The sequence below is a fragment of the Ciona robusta genome, chromosome 10 (assembly GCF_009617815.1).
Source record: "Ciona robusta chromosome 10, ASM961781v2".
NCBI lineage: Eukaryota > Metazoa > Chordata > Ascidiacea > Phlebobranchia > Cionidae > Ciona > Ciona robusta.
In genome coordinates, this window is record NC_143244.1 from 2,379,225 (window position 1) to 2,395,542 (window position 16,318).

Below are 16,318 nucleotides of genomic sequence, written 5' to 3' on the forward strand. Positions count from 1 at the left end.
GGATTGAATCTTTAAAGTCACACAATCACATATATGTCTTTACAACGAAGTTTTATTGACTGTGCAATACCAGAAAAAACAAAGGCGACAAATTGAAAAGGCAGTTTAAATCGACATGATAAGACAGTATACCTAGGCATATACTTTCCATTTGCCTATGGAGTTATGGTAGCAAATGAATACCATTATCTTTTGCACAGAATATTGAATAACACAAAAAAGCAGCACTTTAAAAGAAGAGTCAGATAATAATAGTAACTCCCACTAGTAGAATCGACTGTGTATAGATAGGCAAGAGGTGGGTGGCACATAAAAGGGTGCTGACAGTGCTAACTACGTTATGATTACTATCTTGGCATTCATAACATCTTTGAACTTTAAAAAAATCTTGAATTCTTTTTAATATGGTTGTGTTTAAAAAGTTGCATTTTACATGATTTAGTTCTTTGGGGGTTGCAACCTTTTGGGTTGAACTGCGAGCGAAATGTCTCTTGTGTTAAGCGAAAATAAGTTGTCACACATTGGCGAGGTATTGAAAACATTGTGAACTTTAAAACTGTCGGCCTGTATAGAATTCTACATCCCTGATATCCCAACCACAGCAGTGGTTTCTGTACATTGTTTAATCATCACTTAGTCGATCTTCAGGCTTCACATCCAACATTGAATGAAGTTCTGTTGGTGAATAACCCAGCAAACTTTGAAGATCACAAACAAACCGGTAAACATAACGCCTGTAAAAAAACAAGAATTATTGTTTTGTTACTTGCTACCAGGCATAATGTATTAAAGACTTTTATGACCCTTCGGTATAAAAAATTTTACTCTATAACTGAGGCAAGCTATGGATCTTAGGATTTATACCGGAGTTTGCTCATGTTTTCAAGTAACACGTACACCCACAATTTTATTATTCCATGTATATATGTTACCTTCCAGCTGTCTTTTGTATGATATTCTTATCATAGTAATATCTCAATCCTCTTGAAAGTTTCTCATAATTCATCTTAGGTTTATTTTTCCTTCTTCCCCACCTCCTAAAATATGAAGAAATAAAATTAGAAATAATCAAAAACGATAAAGAATAAAGAATGGCAGCTACAAAGATATTTGTTTTGTCCTCGTCTTTATCAGGGTGAATGATACTACACAGCACAAAATACTAGCACATACCTAATACCCTGCTTTTTTAGACAAAAACATTTGTTCGATTCTAAACTCCAGCAATGCAACAATATACAAGTTACTTGGTGTTATTCTTACCTTGCTACTTCATCTGGGTCAATCATCTTAAACTCCCAGCCATCCCCAGTCCATGTAACAAAGTGTTGGCAAGATCTATCGGTCAGTAACTCAATAAGGAACTGCCACAGTTGGATTGGACCACTCCCTGAAATAAGAACTCTGTTTACAAAATGTTTGGACTCGTAGCTTTGATAAACGCGGTAATAGACTTAGGCAGAGCTTTGAATCTGATACCCTCTAGTTTCAAAGCATGATTTGGATCTGGATGTAATGGGTGACTCCGGTCTAAATTACATCCTATCCATTACCTTGCTGGAGGAGCTTACCCATATAGAATATAAGGTGCATAAAGTATCATTTTGTAGGACCCCAGTTATAACTTTTGCTGTATCCAACACCAGAAAACATTCAGCAATTCAACAGTTAGACCGTATTCCCAGGTCCTCTGGTATAATAGGACCTCACCTATAAATAATAGAGATATTTGAAACTAACCGTTGTATCCTGTAAGGAAAGCTCCAGGTATAACAGGGTTGCTTGGAAACTCTGCTGTTGTGTTTTGTGTCATGCAGCTGTTCATTCGGGAGTGTTGCATAAAACCACCTTCAAAATCCTGCACAAAAAATATATATATAAATAACAAGTATACCAGTTTTCTTATCTTTGTAGACAATATGCACGAAGCCGAACACTCTAAAAGCTGTGGATTGGTTGCTAAGGAAATTAAACAAAACACTCTTAAGCAATTCAGCAAAAATATGTGCAAAATGTTGTTCATATGCAGTTGTACCAATTTATAATGTTGCAGTTTTATACATTCAACTTCAAAGGTAATTTATTTTAATAGAAAATTGTTGCTACAATACAGTGAGTTAAACTGCATTTCTGATTGCCTGCCTTTCTTACCTCTGGTTCAGGGGTTAGTAGACCATTAATGTTCCCCTTGTTGCCATTCCAACCCACGGAGTCACTACGGGATAACATATGATGTTGGTTGATTTGTTGGTCACCAAAACTTCGGTTCGTGATCGTCTGTTGAATTTTACCTGCAATGTAAAGGTTCATAGATATCATATACAATACATGCATGGAATAAATTTTGCGGCAGTTGTATCTATTATAAAGGTTTACCTTTGGCCATCTCGTGTCTCTTCATGGTTTCAATTTGTTGATGATGTCGTAAACTTGCTATGTTTATGTAGTAAAGATCTTGAAGGTTTTGTTGGCCCCCCATTTCATGCGGGGGAAGGTGCATGGGGTGGCCGGGTAGCTCTGGTGCGTTGGGGGTTGTAGGGGTTGGGAAGGGATGAGACATCTGCTGGGATAATGGTCTGTGTCTGTAGAACGGCTTCAAAGGTGTCAGTATAGGCTCTGAGGAGCGCCTGTTCTCCATATGCGTTCCAAAGCGCTGGTTTGGCTTGTGTGGGTGCGACATCTGCCTGTGCATGTCAAAAGCATTGATGTGTGACATTGGTTCAGGTTTAATGTTCATTGAATGTTCGAAGGAGAAGTTTCGGCGGTTTGTGTTCACAGGGAAGGCATGGCTTGGGTAGTGTGGAAGTTGCTCTCTTTTTACACAAGACATATCAACAGGAGGGGCATCAGTAGGGTTGAAATGGCTTGGTGTATCAAGATGTCGGGGTCTGTATCTTTCTTCTTTGAATTGTGGAGGTTGGTCCAAGGAAAAGTGGTTTTGTAAGGGTTGGTTGAAGCTTGGGTTCTTTGTGTAAGGAGGTGCAGGTCTAGTAGGGTAAGGTGGGTTGGTGGTGCAGGAGGGTGGGTTCTGAGGTGCTGTGAATGTTAAGATATTTGTAAATGCTGGTGCAGATAAAGGAAAACATTTGAAATTACAGCAGTTCAAAAAAAGCTTTTGTAACCATAAAGGCAACAAATATTAGGTTTGGAAGCTTGAAGAAGTTTATTTTATTACCTCCATAAACAGGCAAGAAATACTAGGGCTGCCATACTTTACTTTAGATATGCTTTGGTTTTAAACTTAATAAGTAACTTACTTGTAGATGATGAAATCTTGTCGTTATTTTGGTTTAAGTTGCTGCATTCTGGTATCCTCGTGTCATTTCCACATTCTGAGATAAATTTTGTTTAATTTCAATTCCCAACAAAATAAATTTCATTAATAATGTTTCCGTACAGATGATTTTTTTACAATACAGAACATAAATTGCAGAAACAACAGAACATAAAATTTCTCCAATTACCTGACTGCAACCTATCAAGATGCTCCCACAATATCTCGCCCACAAATGGAGGACAAAGATGCAAAAAGCTCTCCTTCCTCAGACTGCACATCATTGATCCAGAGATGCAGAAATTACTTTCATCCAAAGATGGGATGCTAAACTCTTGTGCGATCCATCTTGCCCATGTTTTCACTTGTGGGGCACTCCAGAGCTTTGGATCTGAAAAAAATGAATAAATTTATCAATTAAAAATAAGCATGATTGTAAAATCAAGACTTATAATTTTGAATAACAAACATAAGTTATGTGCTATTTCAACATAGGTAAAAATGAAACCCTGATAAAAAGTTTAGGATTATTTTGGTTCAAATTTTGTGTCTCCTAGCTTACTTTATGTGTTCCCTACCCACAGAAGACTTTATCTATTGTGAAAAAGAATTATCTGAAAATGTTGTTGTCTTGAAAATTTACCTTTTGACATGCTGTTTGCTTCCATTATATTCCTGAATGAGGAAAATGACTGAGTGATTGCGTCGTTCATTTTTGCTCCCGTACCAGGTGTAATAAGTGGGAACAACGGTGTTTTTGGCACTGCAGATAAAAGTCATTATTGATAATTTGCTCTCATCCTAATTTTGCAAAAATGAAATTAACTGATTTATCCTCCCGGGGCAGGGATAGTCGTCATAACACAAGTGTTCTGTTTCATACACCTCTTGCCTGCTAAGAGTTACCATGTATGTAAACTTCGTTTGTAAAATTTATCTCTTACCATCTTCTGGTGCTAGTTTCTCAGGTAGACCGGTTAGCTCCTCCAGTGGAGTGCCTGCCCCACTTTCCATCCCACATGATGGCGTAGCAGAGCCATACTCCTGCCCAGTTGGTACTTCTTGTGCTGCGTCGTCAAAACTCGGCATCTGAAGTGTGAGTTGTGGTCGCCTCTTTCGCCCACTAAACAAGCATATATGTTACCAATTATCATACATTACTATATATTAAAGGTGTGATTTTCTATGATGTAAGGTGACGGAGGTCCTGTGACTTAGGCCAAAGTTGGTCCATTACTCCAACCCCCAAGCCTGGTCAACATGGAATTTACCAATACCACAGTTTATACTTTATATATACTACTGAATATTCCAATCTTTCGTCTGCCACTGATTACCACCCTAATGAAGTCTTTCCGAATAGCAGAAACTAAGTAACAAATACCAAAGGAGCCCAAAACACTCTATGGTTACCTCATAGTTTGTTCACTTCTGCTTTGTGGAGTGCCTGGCATTGACTTCTGTGCAGATCTTGGAGTCACATTTGGTGTGATGTTGCAAATGTCTTTTCCCTGAAATTAATAACTTCTGCTTAATACTTATCTAAGGTTTAAAATCAAACACACAACTAGTTTTGGTTGTGGTAATCCACTTTTAAATTAAGAGAGTTGCCAAGATTAAATAAGATTTAAATTGTGACGCATATCAATTTATTGTTTAAATTGATGATTCACATAAGGCACATAGGTATGATTAGCACTGTGGAAAATCCTAACCTACAGTCAACACCATGTGTGTAATAGGTCTTTGAATTTTAAAGCAATCTGGTCTGACGTTACTTTACTGCTTAATACATTGAATCATCATAAAATAAAATATGCACTATCTATGCCACTCATTTTATGACTTCAAATGACCAGCCAAAAACAGGTATTAAAATCTAATGGAGATGAAATAAAAAGAACTACTCTCTCACCTTTCCAGGGTAGTTCTTCACAGGTGTACATACTTCATGTTTGCCGTTGTAGGAACTTGAATACTCTGTTGATTCATTGCACTGTATGTGGCTTGCATCGTGTGCTGATAAGTTTTCTGAATGAAAAGATTTTGCTTGTAGCTACATTGAGCAAGATGGTTAAAACTAGAACCAATTTCCGAAACTTAACATATGGCCCTTGCATGCAAATAAGAATCCGCCCTTACGGCATGTAGTTTTATTTGTTTGTAAGCAGCGGTTTATTATTATTTGTTTTGTAATCATGTTAAACTCAGTCAGTTTAATGAATGGAAAAAACAAAAAGGTGTTTTACTTTTAAGTACAAGTTGCTTTTAAGAAGGATCTGAGTTATGTCACGCCAAACTTAAAAAACATTCTTCACACACAGACAAATTAACTTACCATATGCAATTTGCTTGTCGAATGACGACTGCTTAATACTACAGTGGTTCAAATCTGGTAAAAAGTCATCTGGCAACACAGGAGTCGATACAAAGTCTTCTGGTGATGAAAAATCTTCATTGGAGAGTTTGACATCAAAGTCGAGATCATTGTCAAAGAAATCATCATCAGGCTGATGGATTGATAAAGTTTATTAGATAATTATAACTTGTGAATAAACTGCATTATTTCGCCTCTTCGGTGACAGTAACAAAGGCTAGGTTAGAGAATAATGTCTTGGGGGAAGACTTAAGAGTTAAATTTATAACACACAGTTTATTGAACAGCGAGCCATCTAGTGAACACTACACTGCAATTCATATTTTATATGGGTTAGGTTTTTGTTATTTAGGCTCCAACACACTATACTGAAAAAGAGAATAATAAGTTTGTCTTCTTTAACAAATACATAGCATATTTTTATTATTTTCTATTTATCCCTTAGGATTACTACAATAAAGGTCTTATTAAATAAACATATTGAAGAGATGGGAATCGGCAGCAAAACAACAGTCATTCTAACTGGCTAAGGATAAAATAAATGAGTAGCGGTAAAATAACTGTCATAGTGTTTCTTAAATTATATACATACACTTATTAAGTCTAAAGAGCAGTTTGTAAATTTTTCCCGTTATAACAAAAAGTCTACAATTAACTATAAACTCATATTCAGTATTATTTTCAGTTACTGCATAATATTTAGCAAATGTTTATTATTTCTTACCTTAATATTAATTGAGGGAATATTAATATCAAAAGATGAAGGTACAACATGTTGGTCTACCATGTTTCTGAAGCGATGCTTTCTTTTCAATATACTTGTTAAAAACGTTTTAATTTATTTTGTTACATATATGTTAACTGCAACATTTGCATTACCATATCTCACTTAATATCTGGAAAAGTAAACAACGTTAGAAATTTGTTACTTTGGCTATAGGTCCGTTTTACACCTTGTCAATTGATAACTGAATCTACAAACATCGTAAACCGAGGTTTTATCGCTCGCCCAAGCGGCAATTAATCGGTATCTTAACCACTATTGAGCGACGCGCCGACTTGCGTAAAACTCATTACCTATCGCGTCTATATGGAATTACCGTATTAGCGAGGCAAGAACATGGTGCGTTTGCTGATAAAGCTATCATTGCCGAATTTACACCGCAGTATAACAGGCTCTCTAGGGTGCGGCAGGCAAAGGTTAGAATTTACCATGCGCTGCCGAAGTCAAGCCGTAATTTCAATTAACTTATGAACCCTCTGTGGCGATTCTGCGGCGCGTCTCGTACCAGGAAGCCGTCGTTCTAATTAACGACTGTAAAGTTCCGAAGCCAAATCCAAGTGACACCGAATCGAAAACGACCCTTCAATCCAAGATAAATGACCAAAATTACCACTCTTTACAAACGAAGATAAATTATAAGAAACAGAATTGAAGTTCAAGCCAATTTTGGCACAGAATATAAACACTCTCACGCTATCAGTGAAACTGTGCTATTATAATAATCTAATTGATTCTAAACCACATATTATAAGACTATTTAATCATGGGAATCTAAAATCCGCACACAGCTGATTTCGGTAACACAACTTGTGTATTACCTTCGCGCAGACAACTTGTCGTTTTCTCACACAACTATACTGTCATGGTAAACGAAAAGCCAAGAACCGTGACCACGCCAAAACAGAGCGAAAAACTGCTCCTATTCAATGCGAATCGAAATACGTCATGACACAGAAGAACATAACGCGCTAGGACAACCTTAACCCCGTAGAATAGCGCAGGTATCATCATTGCGACCCGCCACCGTAACGGTTTCCTCAAACAGCTATTGAACTGTTGCTGCTGTCTGGGTATTTCGTGGGGCAGCAGAGTCGCAAATCTTTCAATAATTTATAAAGTATGCTTTGGTTAAAGCCACAGTTCAATAATTCTCAATTTACAGTTGACATAGCTTTTATACTATAGTATCCCATTAACGTTTAAACTAAGCTAGATTGCAGAAGTCACAACCATTAGATAAATCGACGATTTTACAATAATAACACTCTGCCATATTTTTATTTCCAGCCCAACCCACAAATACCATATTACTAAATATCTCCGAAACAGCATAGGTTATTGTTACATTTAAATTCCCGCAAAACAGATCGATGCCTAGCGTTCCTTCGAACGCTGTCATACCGAAACGCCAAGAATTGGGTCGTTTTCGCGGAGATCCAATTAACGATATTGAGTCAGAAGGTTGGAGAGGTCGCCCGCTGTTTACCGTGACGATAGTCGCCGCCGTCTCAAACAGGGGAATGTAAAGGGTGCCCGACCGTTCCATCAAACTCACGGACCGTAAACTTCAGGATTCGCACAGTATCTAGTTTCTGCAACGACCTTTTCGGAAGCGACTGTATTACTCCAAGTCTCAGGGTCCCCAATGCGTCACCATATTCGAACGTATAGTACCGTTGTGACCAGCCATAAAATAGCGACGAGTCACTTCCTTACGTAAATCGCCTATGTAAGATCAACATTAAAGCAACTTCAAAGCGGCCAAGCCTATGCCGCCGATAGTAATCTATATTATTCATAACTACATATCAGAATCTAGTAATACTCCATGAAAATTAAACTCCCTTCAGTTAAAGGTGACAAAGCCTATCTAATTACTAATATGCGTCACTATATTCGTATGTACATCACACAAATGAATCGACACCTAATATCCAATGAAAACAGGCAGTAAGCGTAGAACGAGTATCTATTTTAAGCTTAAGCGAACAAACACATTCGACTGTTGTCCTCGTATCATTAGCTAGCACGCGAACGATGTCTTTCTATTTTTGGCCGGCCGCGAGGCACCAGCCAGCTCTCCATTCATAAAAAAGCGGGTAGAACAACAGAGCAGAGGGAGTATAGTAGTAGTATGACGCAAGCATATAACAATTGACTCAACGAAGCTTGCGTTACCGATACTCATTTACTAAGAAGTATAACTGCAAAAGTTCTACCATACATCCGAGTACCATCTGTTGCAGTATCCTGACAACACCAACTTCCCACTTACAATACTCGCGCCTTATTATAAGGAGCTGGGACTTTTAAAACAACGTAATACACATGCCTTCGCTCCCAGCATACGTACCACTAAAGCGGATTTCGCAAAAACTTTGGCTTTAACGTCAGAAAAAACGCTCGAGTTGTTTTTCGTGAAATATTCTGCTAAATATAAACCCTTCTGCGTGTCGTGACCACAGGACAACTGTCAATCATGCTTCACTTTAATGCATAAGCATGCCAAAACATCGGATTAGTCACGTCATTTAAAGTGTTACGTCAGAATGAGATGTATGCAGTAACGATCACGAATTGCACTCAGTGATAAAAGTTCACGCTTTACTTAATGCTTGAAATCCTGTAGATTATGGCACGAATACCATGTCATTTCAGTTTATTCGTTTGAAACACTAAGTGAATATACATGCTGTAGCTGCCATGCACATTGTAAGTCTGAAATAATTTCCGGACGATATATTTTAGACCAACGTAGTTAATAAGTAAAATCTGACAAAGTTGTCTACTTTCCTAAAGAAAATAAGGCAAAGGTTAATATGCAGTTCGTTCCTCGCCAGCAACAAATATCTTCACGCTAAATTACTTTCAGTCCAAACTTAATCACCAAACGATCTCACCCGTCAACTCTGCAGCCACAATTCGCTATAAATACTCGAAATGTGTTCCATGCGCCAAACGATGAGTAGAGATAACATCAACATGCATCGCTATAGTCAGACTTGGACTTAATGCAGCTCGTGGTAAGACTCATGAAACAGAACAACAAACCACACTTGATGCGCAGTTCGACAGCAACGATAAACAACTCACTGTTTCACTGGTTACCGGAAAAGTTGTATTAAGTTCGTAACCTTAACCATTAGAAATGACAGGATCTGGTTACCGAACGCCACAAGTTGGCTTGCTATTATTCATCTTACTTTAATTTAGAATATTTCTATGTTTTGGAGACAAATATCTGCCTACGGTTTTGGCTAAACTGTCCGCGAATATAATTACCACATACAAAGTTACATATTATATTATATTTAAAACTCGAAAGCGGGCATGAGGTGTATAAAACAGAGCACCCGTGATAACAACTGCCGTGAGTCCACCGCGCGAGGATAAATAAGTTACAATCATTCGTCCAACACACAGTTAGCATGTTGGTTCAACATTTTTAAAAATCTTAAATCGTTTAATAATATTTTTATGCCCGTTTTCTCACGTAGTCGGGAAAAAAATTCGCAAAAGGTATACTTTATACATCAAAGTATCTACCAAAACATTTTAACTTTATTGTATATACAGGATTTGAGGCAAAAAATGTTATTAAAGTGTTTCCAGGGCCTAATACCTAAAAGGTTGGGGAACACTGGTCTATGATAAAATAATTTGTAAATGTTATTGACTTTTGTCCAAATGATAAATCGAAATTTGAAGTGTCGTAATTGCGGTTTGAGGGTCATTGGTCATGAATTGATTATCACTCGTTAAAGATCGCCTTATCGCGCTTCGTAGTGCCACTTCGCAGGGATTTATTATGAATGAAACTGTCACGAATCAACCAATTCACATATCGCGTTTCCGTTTCGTTTGCACGAGTTGTAAACGGGGAATTTTGCCAGGGAATGATCGCACCACATACCAGCAGTTGATGCAATTATAATAAATTCACAACAACAATAAAATACTTATAAGGTTCGTTCAGAAGCAGATATTTTTTGGATACGTTTTATTGAAATCTTTTTATACGCAATGGTGGCTTAACAACCTTGTTTTACATTTGCTTTATATACGTCTTATCCACATTTTACACATTTGGCTAACATTGCTTGATATTGCATTTTAAAGTGCGTATAGTTTTATAGACGTATCACCATACAGCCTGGGCCTGGCTACCAAGCATATTAAAAACTAGAAAATAAAAAGAAAATACAAATATAACTACTTCTAAAATTAGATCATCGTAAAAGAGCAATCGGATCGTGCGTTCTGAACAATCAAAGGTTTCGACTTAACGACGTTTAAACAAACATACATAGTGTGAGTTGACGTCATAACTACGTAGGTATGTGGAAAAATCGATCAATTTCGCCGACGACGATTTTCACGTGTTTTTGTGATAGGAAATCGAGTTACGCTTGACGTACATCAGCCAGAATTTGATTACTATCGTCCTGCTGTTAGCACCTCGTTTCGTAGCAACCTACAGCGACATGAGCAGATCAAAACGATTTCGTTAAAGAAACTTGCGCCTGCTGTTAAAATTCGCCGCTAGATTACCTGATTGAATGCAACTTATTTATTCTCGCGTGCTCGGAAAAAGAGTTATTACAACAAGTCATTATAAAGTTTTGTAATTGCAGCTATGGGTAAGTGTGTTGCCCAACAACACATATGTGTCCATCATGATATGCTAAGAGATCTCCAATACGAACCACCCATAAACATACCGTATCCTATTTGCCCTAAACTATCAAGTTAAAACGTTATTTATTAACCACGGGTAAACGATTGTAGTAACGATGGTATCACTGAGTGAGCATTAGAATGCGTTCGCGACAAAATTAGACCCTATTTCCGCTCGCAAATGATACGGCAAGATAGCTATTGCCCATTCACAATGATAGTTTGGTTAATTTTAGATCATCGCAGATGTTAAACCACGTTAGGCCATCGATCGATGTTCTATTAGGCAGAACTAATATTCTGGTAAACGACCGAAAAATAATAAGAACGCGTGAACATGCCGTTACTTTCATTTTAATAAACCCAGCTAAAGCAGTGAGTCAATTTATGCGCCATTTTTATTTCACTAGATAAAACATTCTTGAAAGATAAAATTACCCTCTATATTTTAGTTAATATACTTCGATTGGCAAACCTATACAAGTTGCCCGCGTACCTCCTGGAAAACCTACATGCACCACAAGTGGTATGCTTAGCATATACACTGAGAACCTCCCAACTAAAGCTAAATGAACTTTAATTTGAACCTCTGTTTCAGAAACAAATCGCAATTTTCGTCCCTAAAGGGTTAAACGTAAATCAAATTAATAAAAGCAACGGAACTGGCTTAAGCGTTAAAGGAATTGACCGTAGTCTACTATAAACACTCGCCCATATAGACGGGCAGTGAACCCCTCAAATCCTGTGTACGAATCAATATAAACAGGAATCAGGGGATCGTTTTTCCCATGAAAACCAGTATTCCCAAAACCCGGACAAGCCTGTTTGGTTGTCTTAAATTTCGCCTGATTAAAAACAGTCCAAACTAAAAGGTTTCTATTCTATATGGATGAGGTCGTACAGCATGAATGAATGAATGAATGAATGAATGTAACTTACTTTATCCTCGCGTGGCCGGAAAACGACAGTCGTTATAACACGGGTGTGCACCTCGCGCCAGCTTACGAGTTACCAAGTATGTTACTTCGTGGGTGATTATTTTTTTTTTTGGATTTTTTTCATTTTTATGTATGGCTGATAATTTGGACAACCCATTAGTGACCACTGGGTTGGAGCAATTGCCGTTAAGTGTCTTGCGCAAGGACACATACGCCAACAATGGTAGCAGCGACGAGCCTTGAACCCATTACCTCTGGGTTAGAGGCAGGCGCGCTAACCACTACGCCACGGCGCCGGGTCCTACGCCACGGCGCCGGGTGGCTCGCCACTTAACTCGGGATTAGGTTAACACAACCTTTGCTTAGCTGGTGACACCAAGTCTCCGTTTGTTTCAATGCGGAAATAAAGCAGCTGGCTTTACCACGCAATACTTTAAACGCCTACATTTATCATGTAACGCGGTTAAACCACAGGTCAAAGTTGTATATTTAGCAGTAAACCCTGCAAAATGATTCCTACACAGTTCATACCTATCGAAAACTAAAATAAACTTAAAAGAATTGAATGTTTGGACCGTTTCACAATACAATAAAATCATTTTAATTATCCCCTATATATTACAAGACCAAAGCTAAATTGTAATTAACATAACGAAGAAATTTGAATTAACAGTAAAACGACAGTCGTTATAATATTACCCGGATTAAAACATTACTACCAAGTTTAAATGTGAGCTGCAGGCAAAAAAACTTTAACACCAAGACCTGGAGCTCCTGACCTGATCAGCAACTTATTCCACGAATTGCAACCTTTTATGTTTCCAAGAACTGCGTCCTTTGTTCATATATCTTGCAACGTATTATGATGAGCCAGGGTTGCAATCCTTGAGTATCTAACGTATACAATAGATTACAACGAATGTTATTTATATTGCAACACAATATGCATCCTGTTTCTGTCATAGCTCACGAGACACCATTAGCCCAACTATACGAAACGTTGGCAAATATGTTGGTATACGTTGAATAGACGAACGAACCATATATTGAAACTCGATACGACAAAGATAAAAAAAACTGCGGAAACGACTCGACTGCCAACAGTCCGTATACAGTATGACTCATTCGGCCGTTCTATGCGCTGTTATAACTAATCGGAGCTTATGCCTCTGTAGTACATATGGTTGATGAGACCTTGCAGAGATTAGACGCCAATTTTCACATGCTGGAGTTAAACTTAATCGCTTAATACAGACGGAAGCCCAGCGGTTTCTAGTTCGTGAGAGCGCCCATTAAAATCCATGCGTTCAAGTCATTGCCTTTCATTTTTCTCCAATGTTTAATGCACAATCTTAAACTTATTCGTCCTCGCGTGGCGGGGAATCAAGAGTCGTGATAACTTACAACAAGAGTGTTCTGTTTCATACACCCCATGCCTTCATGAACTACCATGTATGTAACTTTGGTTTGCAATAAACAAAAGTTTCAGACTCAAGTACAAGTTCCTGCTGTAATAAAAACTGCAGCGGAAGCTATGCTGCATATCTTAAATACAAGGCTTTTCTATAGTAACTATTGCTTGTCGTGATCAGGGTAAAGAAGAGGAGACTTAAATATGACTTCACGCCTGGTAGCAGCAACTGCATAGTATGAGCACTACTAGATGTTGATTGCTACATTTGCTATTAGTATATACGCTCATCTGTAATCGTAAAGTCTAACTGCAGACGACTTTCTTTGCGCGTTACTGCGTTCAAAAGGGCAACAAGGCAGTTAAGTGGGTGGCAGGTTGTTACGCTTGTCCGAGCGGGCATTACACGTTCGGTAACATCGCCTCGCAGATAAAAAGCACTCGTGGCAAGCTATAATCTTGTGTTGGGCAACGCTCGGCACTCGAAAGGATCAGTCTAGGAAAATAGAACAACTTGTAAGCGCCCGGGTATTACATAGGATTCGAAGGGACACGCGACGGTTACTTTTTGCATCCACACACGTCCATATAAAACACACAAATTTACAACCTTGTATTAAATTCAATTAAATTTAAGTCGTGTAATATATTTTACATTATAAGTCGCATTATAGTATAGGGTGGAAAAAGATGGGATACCTTTAGCACATAATATCTAAATACCCTGATAGTGTTTTAAACAATTAACAACGGTCTATAGGAGTCGTGAGAACATAGTTTCATAATTATTTGAATGTTCTTTGCTTACTACTAAATGGGACAAGGAAATAGAGTTAAAAGGTGTCTTATCTTCCCCCACCCTATTGTATGTTAGCTTTCTTAACTTATGAAAAGCCGCAATCTAGTAATCAATTTAAAATACTAATGTCAAATTAATATTTTCTATAAACCTTGACTTGCTAGCACCCGTATTGTTAAACATTCGATCCCCAGCATTATAACATAATAACGGTATTTAATAAACAGACAAACAAAATCGAGTACGATCAATAAAATGTACTAAGGACAAATATTTTGCCCATAATAGCTATGAGCATCATATTAGCCTAAAAAATGAACTAAGTTTTATAGTTGCGATTGTTTATATATAGGAGGCATTCATGAATTTACTGTAATTATCCACTGTGCCAATATTAGCCAAACGCTGCACTAAAACAAAAGATTAATCCTACAAGAACGTATGATTCATAAAAGTAAACATCAGAATACAGATAAAGAATTCGACTTTAATAAGTCGTAACGATCAAAATAGAACTCGACATAATATTTCAATTACATCTTTGTAGGCGACACTGCGATTTAACCGCAAAACTCTAAATGTTATGTCGGTTACAACCACTTACAAGTTTCGAGCAGTCAAAGTACTGATTACATTAATACAACCATCCATTTCGAAACACAGAACTCTTATTAGAAGCTCGTGGAGACGACGCCGGTTCACCAATGGTTTCCGACAGTTTAAAACTGCCTTCTAAGAAAAAAGTGGAACATTTTCCTCATAAATTCAGATGAGAACTCATATGCCTTTGCTATAGCGAACAGCTGTGCTTGATTTATTATAAACTTCAATGAGCTAACGCTACAATTTACACACACGTATTCGCGATCAAATACCAGTTTTAAAGTTTCTGAGCGAGCGTTTAAATTATTTCGTCCAAACGAATATGTCACACAATATAAGTTAAAACGAGTTCGTTCTCTTTAATAGAGCCAAGATTAAAATTCGCAACGTGATAAAGAATTAAAACCAATAACTTCACTGCGAACCAAAATTGCGTCAAAAAGCATTTTGATTGCCTAATTCTAAAACTACAGTCATAACCGATGCCATACAAATGTTACTATGAAATTACCAGCCACTGTTTTATTTTAAGAGCAAATTTTTTTTACAGACTTATAGATAGGAACTCGTAGAATCAGTCATTTATTCCAAACGTTAAAAACACTACAAAAACCACAACGTGATGGTTCTGAAACTGGAAATTTACTTTCACTCGTCATCGCGTCAAGCGTCTTGGACTCTCTCACTCCGGAAACGATGACGCAAACTCTCAGGACCTGTCGTTGAAAGGCGGCCACATTTTATTCAACGCAGGCACGAGTGCTTGACGTAATACATCGACGTGACAACTATAACGTAGCTCAGATCTACGCATAATTCGCGTGATTGTTGCATGCGTGCGTAGCCCAACTTTGGTTACGCAAATGCATGAATGTACAACAACAACCCTGAACGTATTGGACACGACAACCGTGCGAAGTGACGTATGTAAAGTAAAACCTAAACACGTTTACAAATATGTTAACTATAAATTATTTATAGGCGGTCCAACGCTGCCTTGAATTAACGCTAAGCGCTCGTCGCCGCAATCGTTAAACTGCAATGGCCAAGAGCAAGGTTGCAAATATAGGCACATTTTTAAACGAAATTCTCACAATATGCGATCACACGTTAAAATATACCATTTTAAGTGGTCCCATTTTTTTTCAGACAGTGTGCTGTAATTTCTTATATCCTTGTAGTTTTTTCAATCCAATGGCCTATAAGATCGAACGTGTTAAAGCGATCAAACAGATTGAACACCTGGTCGATTTAAACAAAACAAATCTGTACCAGCCGTTTACGGTTTCGTTGATCGCCGCTACTAAATCTGATTTTCGCAATTGCTAATTCACGAACAGTAACGCTGCAGGGGTGACATCGGGAATCAATATAATAGTGTGTTTATCTCACCCACGCACCACAAACATGATTTAAATGCACCTGCTTACCACACACATCGGTCAGAAAATAATA

General features: G+C 37.8%; 1 protein-coding gene across 1 annotated transcript; it reads right to left on the reverse strand.

Annotated features, from left to right (window-relative positions):
- Window positions 1-34: 34 nt before the first annotated feature.
- LOC149729483 (protein C-ets-1-like) lies at window positions 35-6,568 on the reverse strand. Its single transcript, XM_089886486.1, has 14 exons — window positions 6,376-6,568; window positions 5,613-5,784; window positions 5,190-5,305; window positions 4,688-4,785; window positions 4,219-4,397; window positions 3,918-4,037; window positions 3,465-3,665; window positions 3,258-3,332; window positions 2,377-3,036; window positions 2,152-2,291; window positions 1,741-1,858; window positions 1,264-1,390; window positions 933-1,037; window positions 35-734 (listed from the first exon to the last, which is right to left on the reverse strand). Exons 1-14 carry the CDS (start codon window positions 6,436-6,438, stop codon window positions 623-625), a joined length of 2,286 nt encoding a protein of 761 aa, XP_089742612.1. The 5' UTR covers window positions 6,439-6,568; the 3' UTR covers window positions 35-622.
- Between the last annotated feature and the right edge of the window lie 9,750 nt (window positions 6,569-16,318).

Bases quoted from the DNA above. Each gene is read 5' to 3' on its own strand.
- LOC149729483 (XM_089886486.1), bottom strand. From the start codon at position 6,438: ATGGTAGACCAACATGTTGTACCTTCATCTTTTGATATTAATATTCCC. The intron at 3,666-3,917 runs GTAAATTTTCAA...CATTTTTTTCAG, and splicing joins AGCAAACAGCATGTCAAAAG to ATCCAAAGCTCTGGAGTGCC. The intron at 1,859-2,151 runs GTAAGAAAGGCA...TTTTTTGTGCAG, and splicing joins TACTAACCCCTGAACCAGAG to GATTTTGAAGGTGGTTTTAT.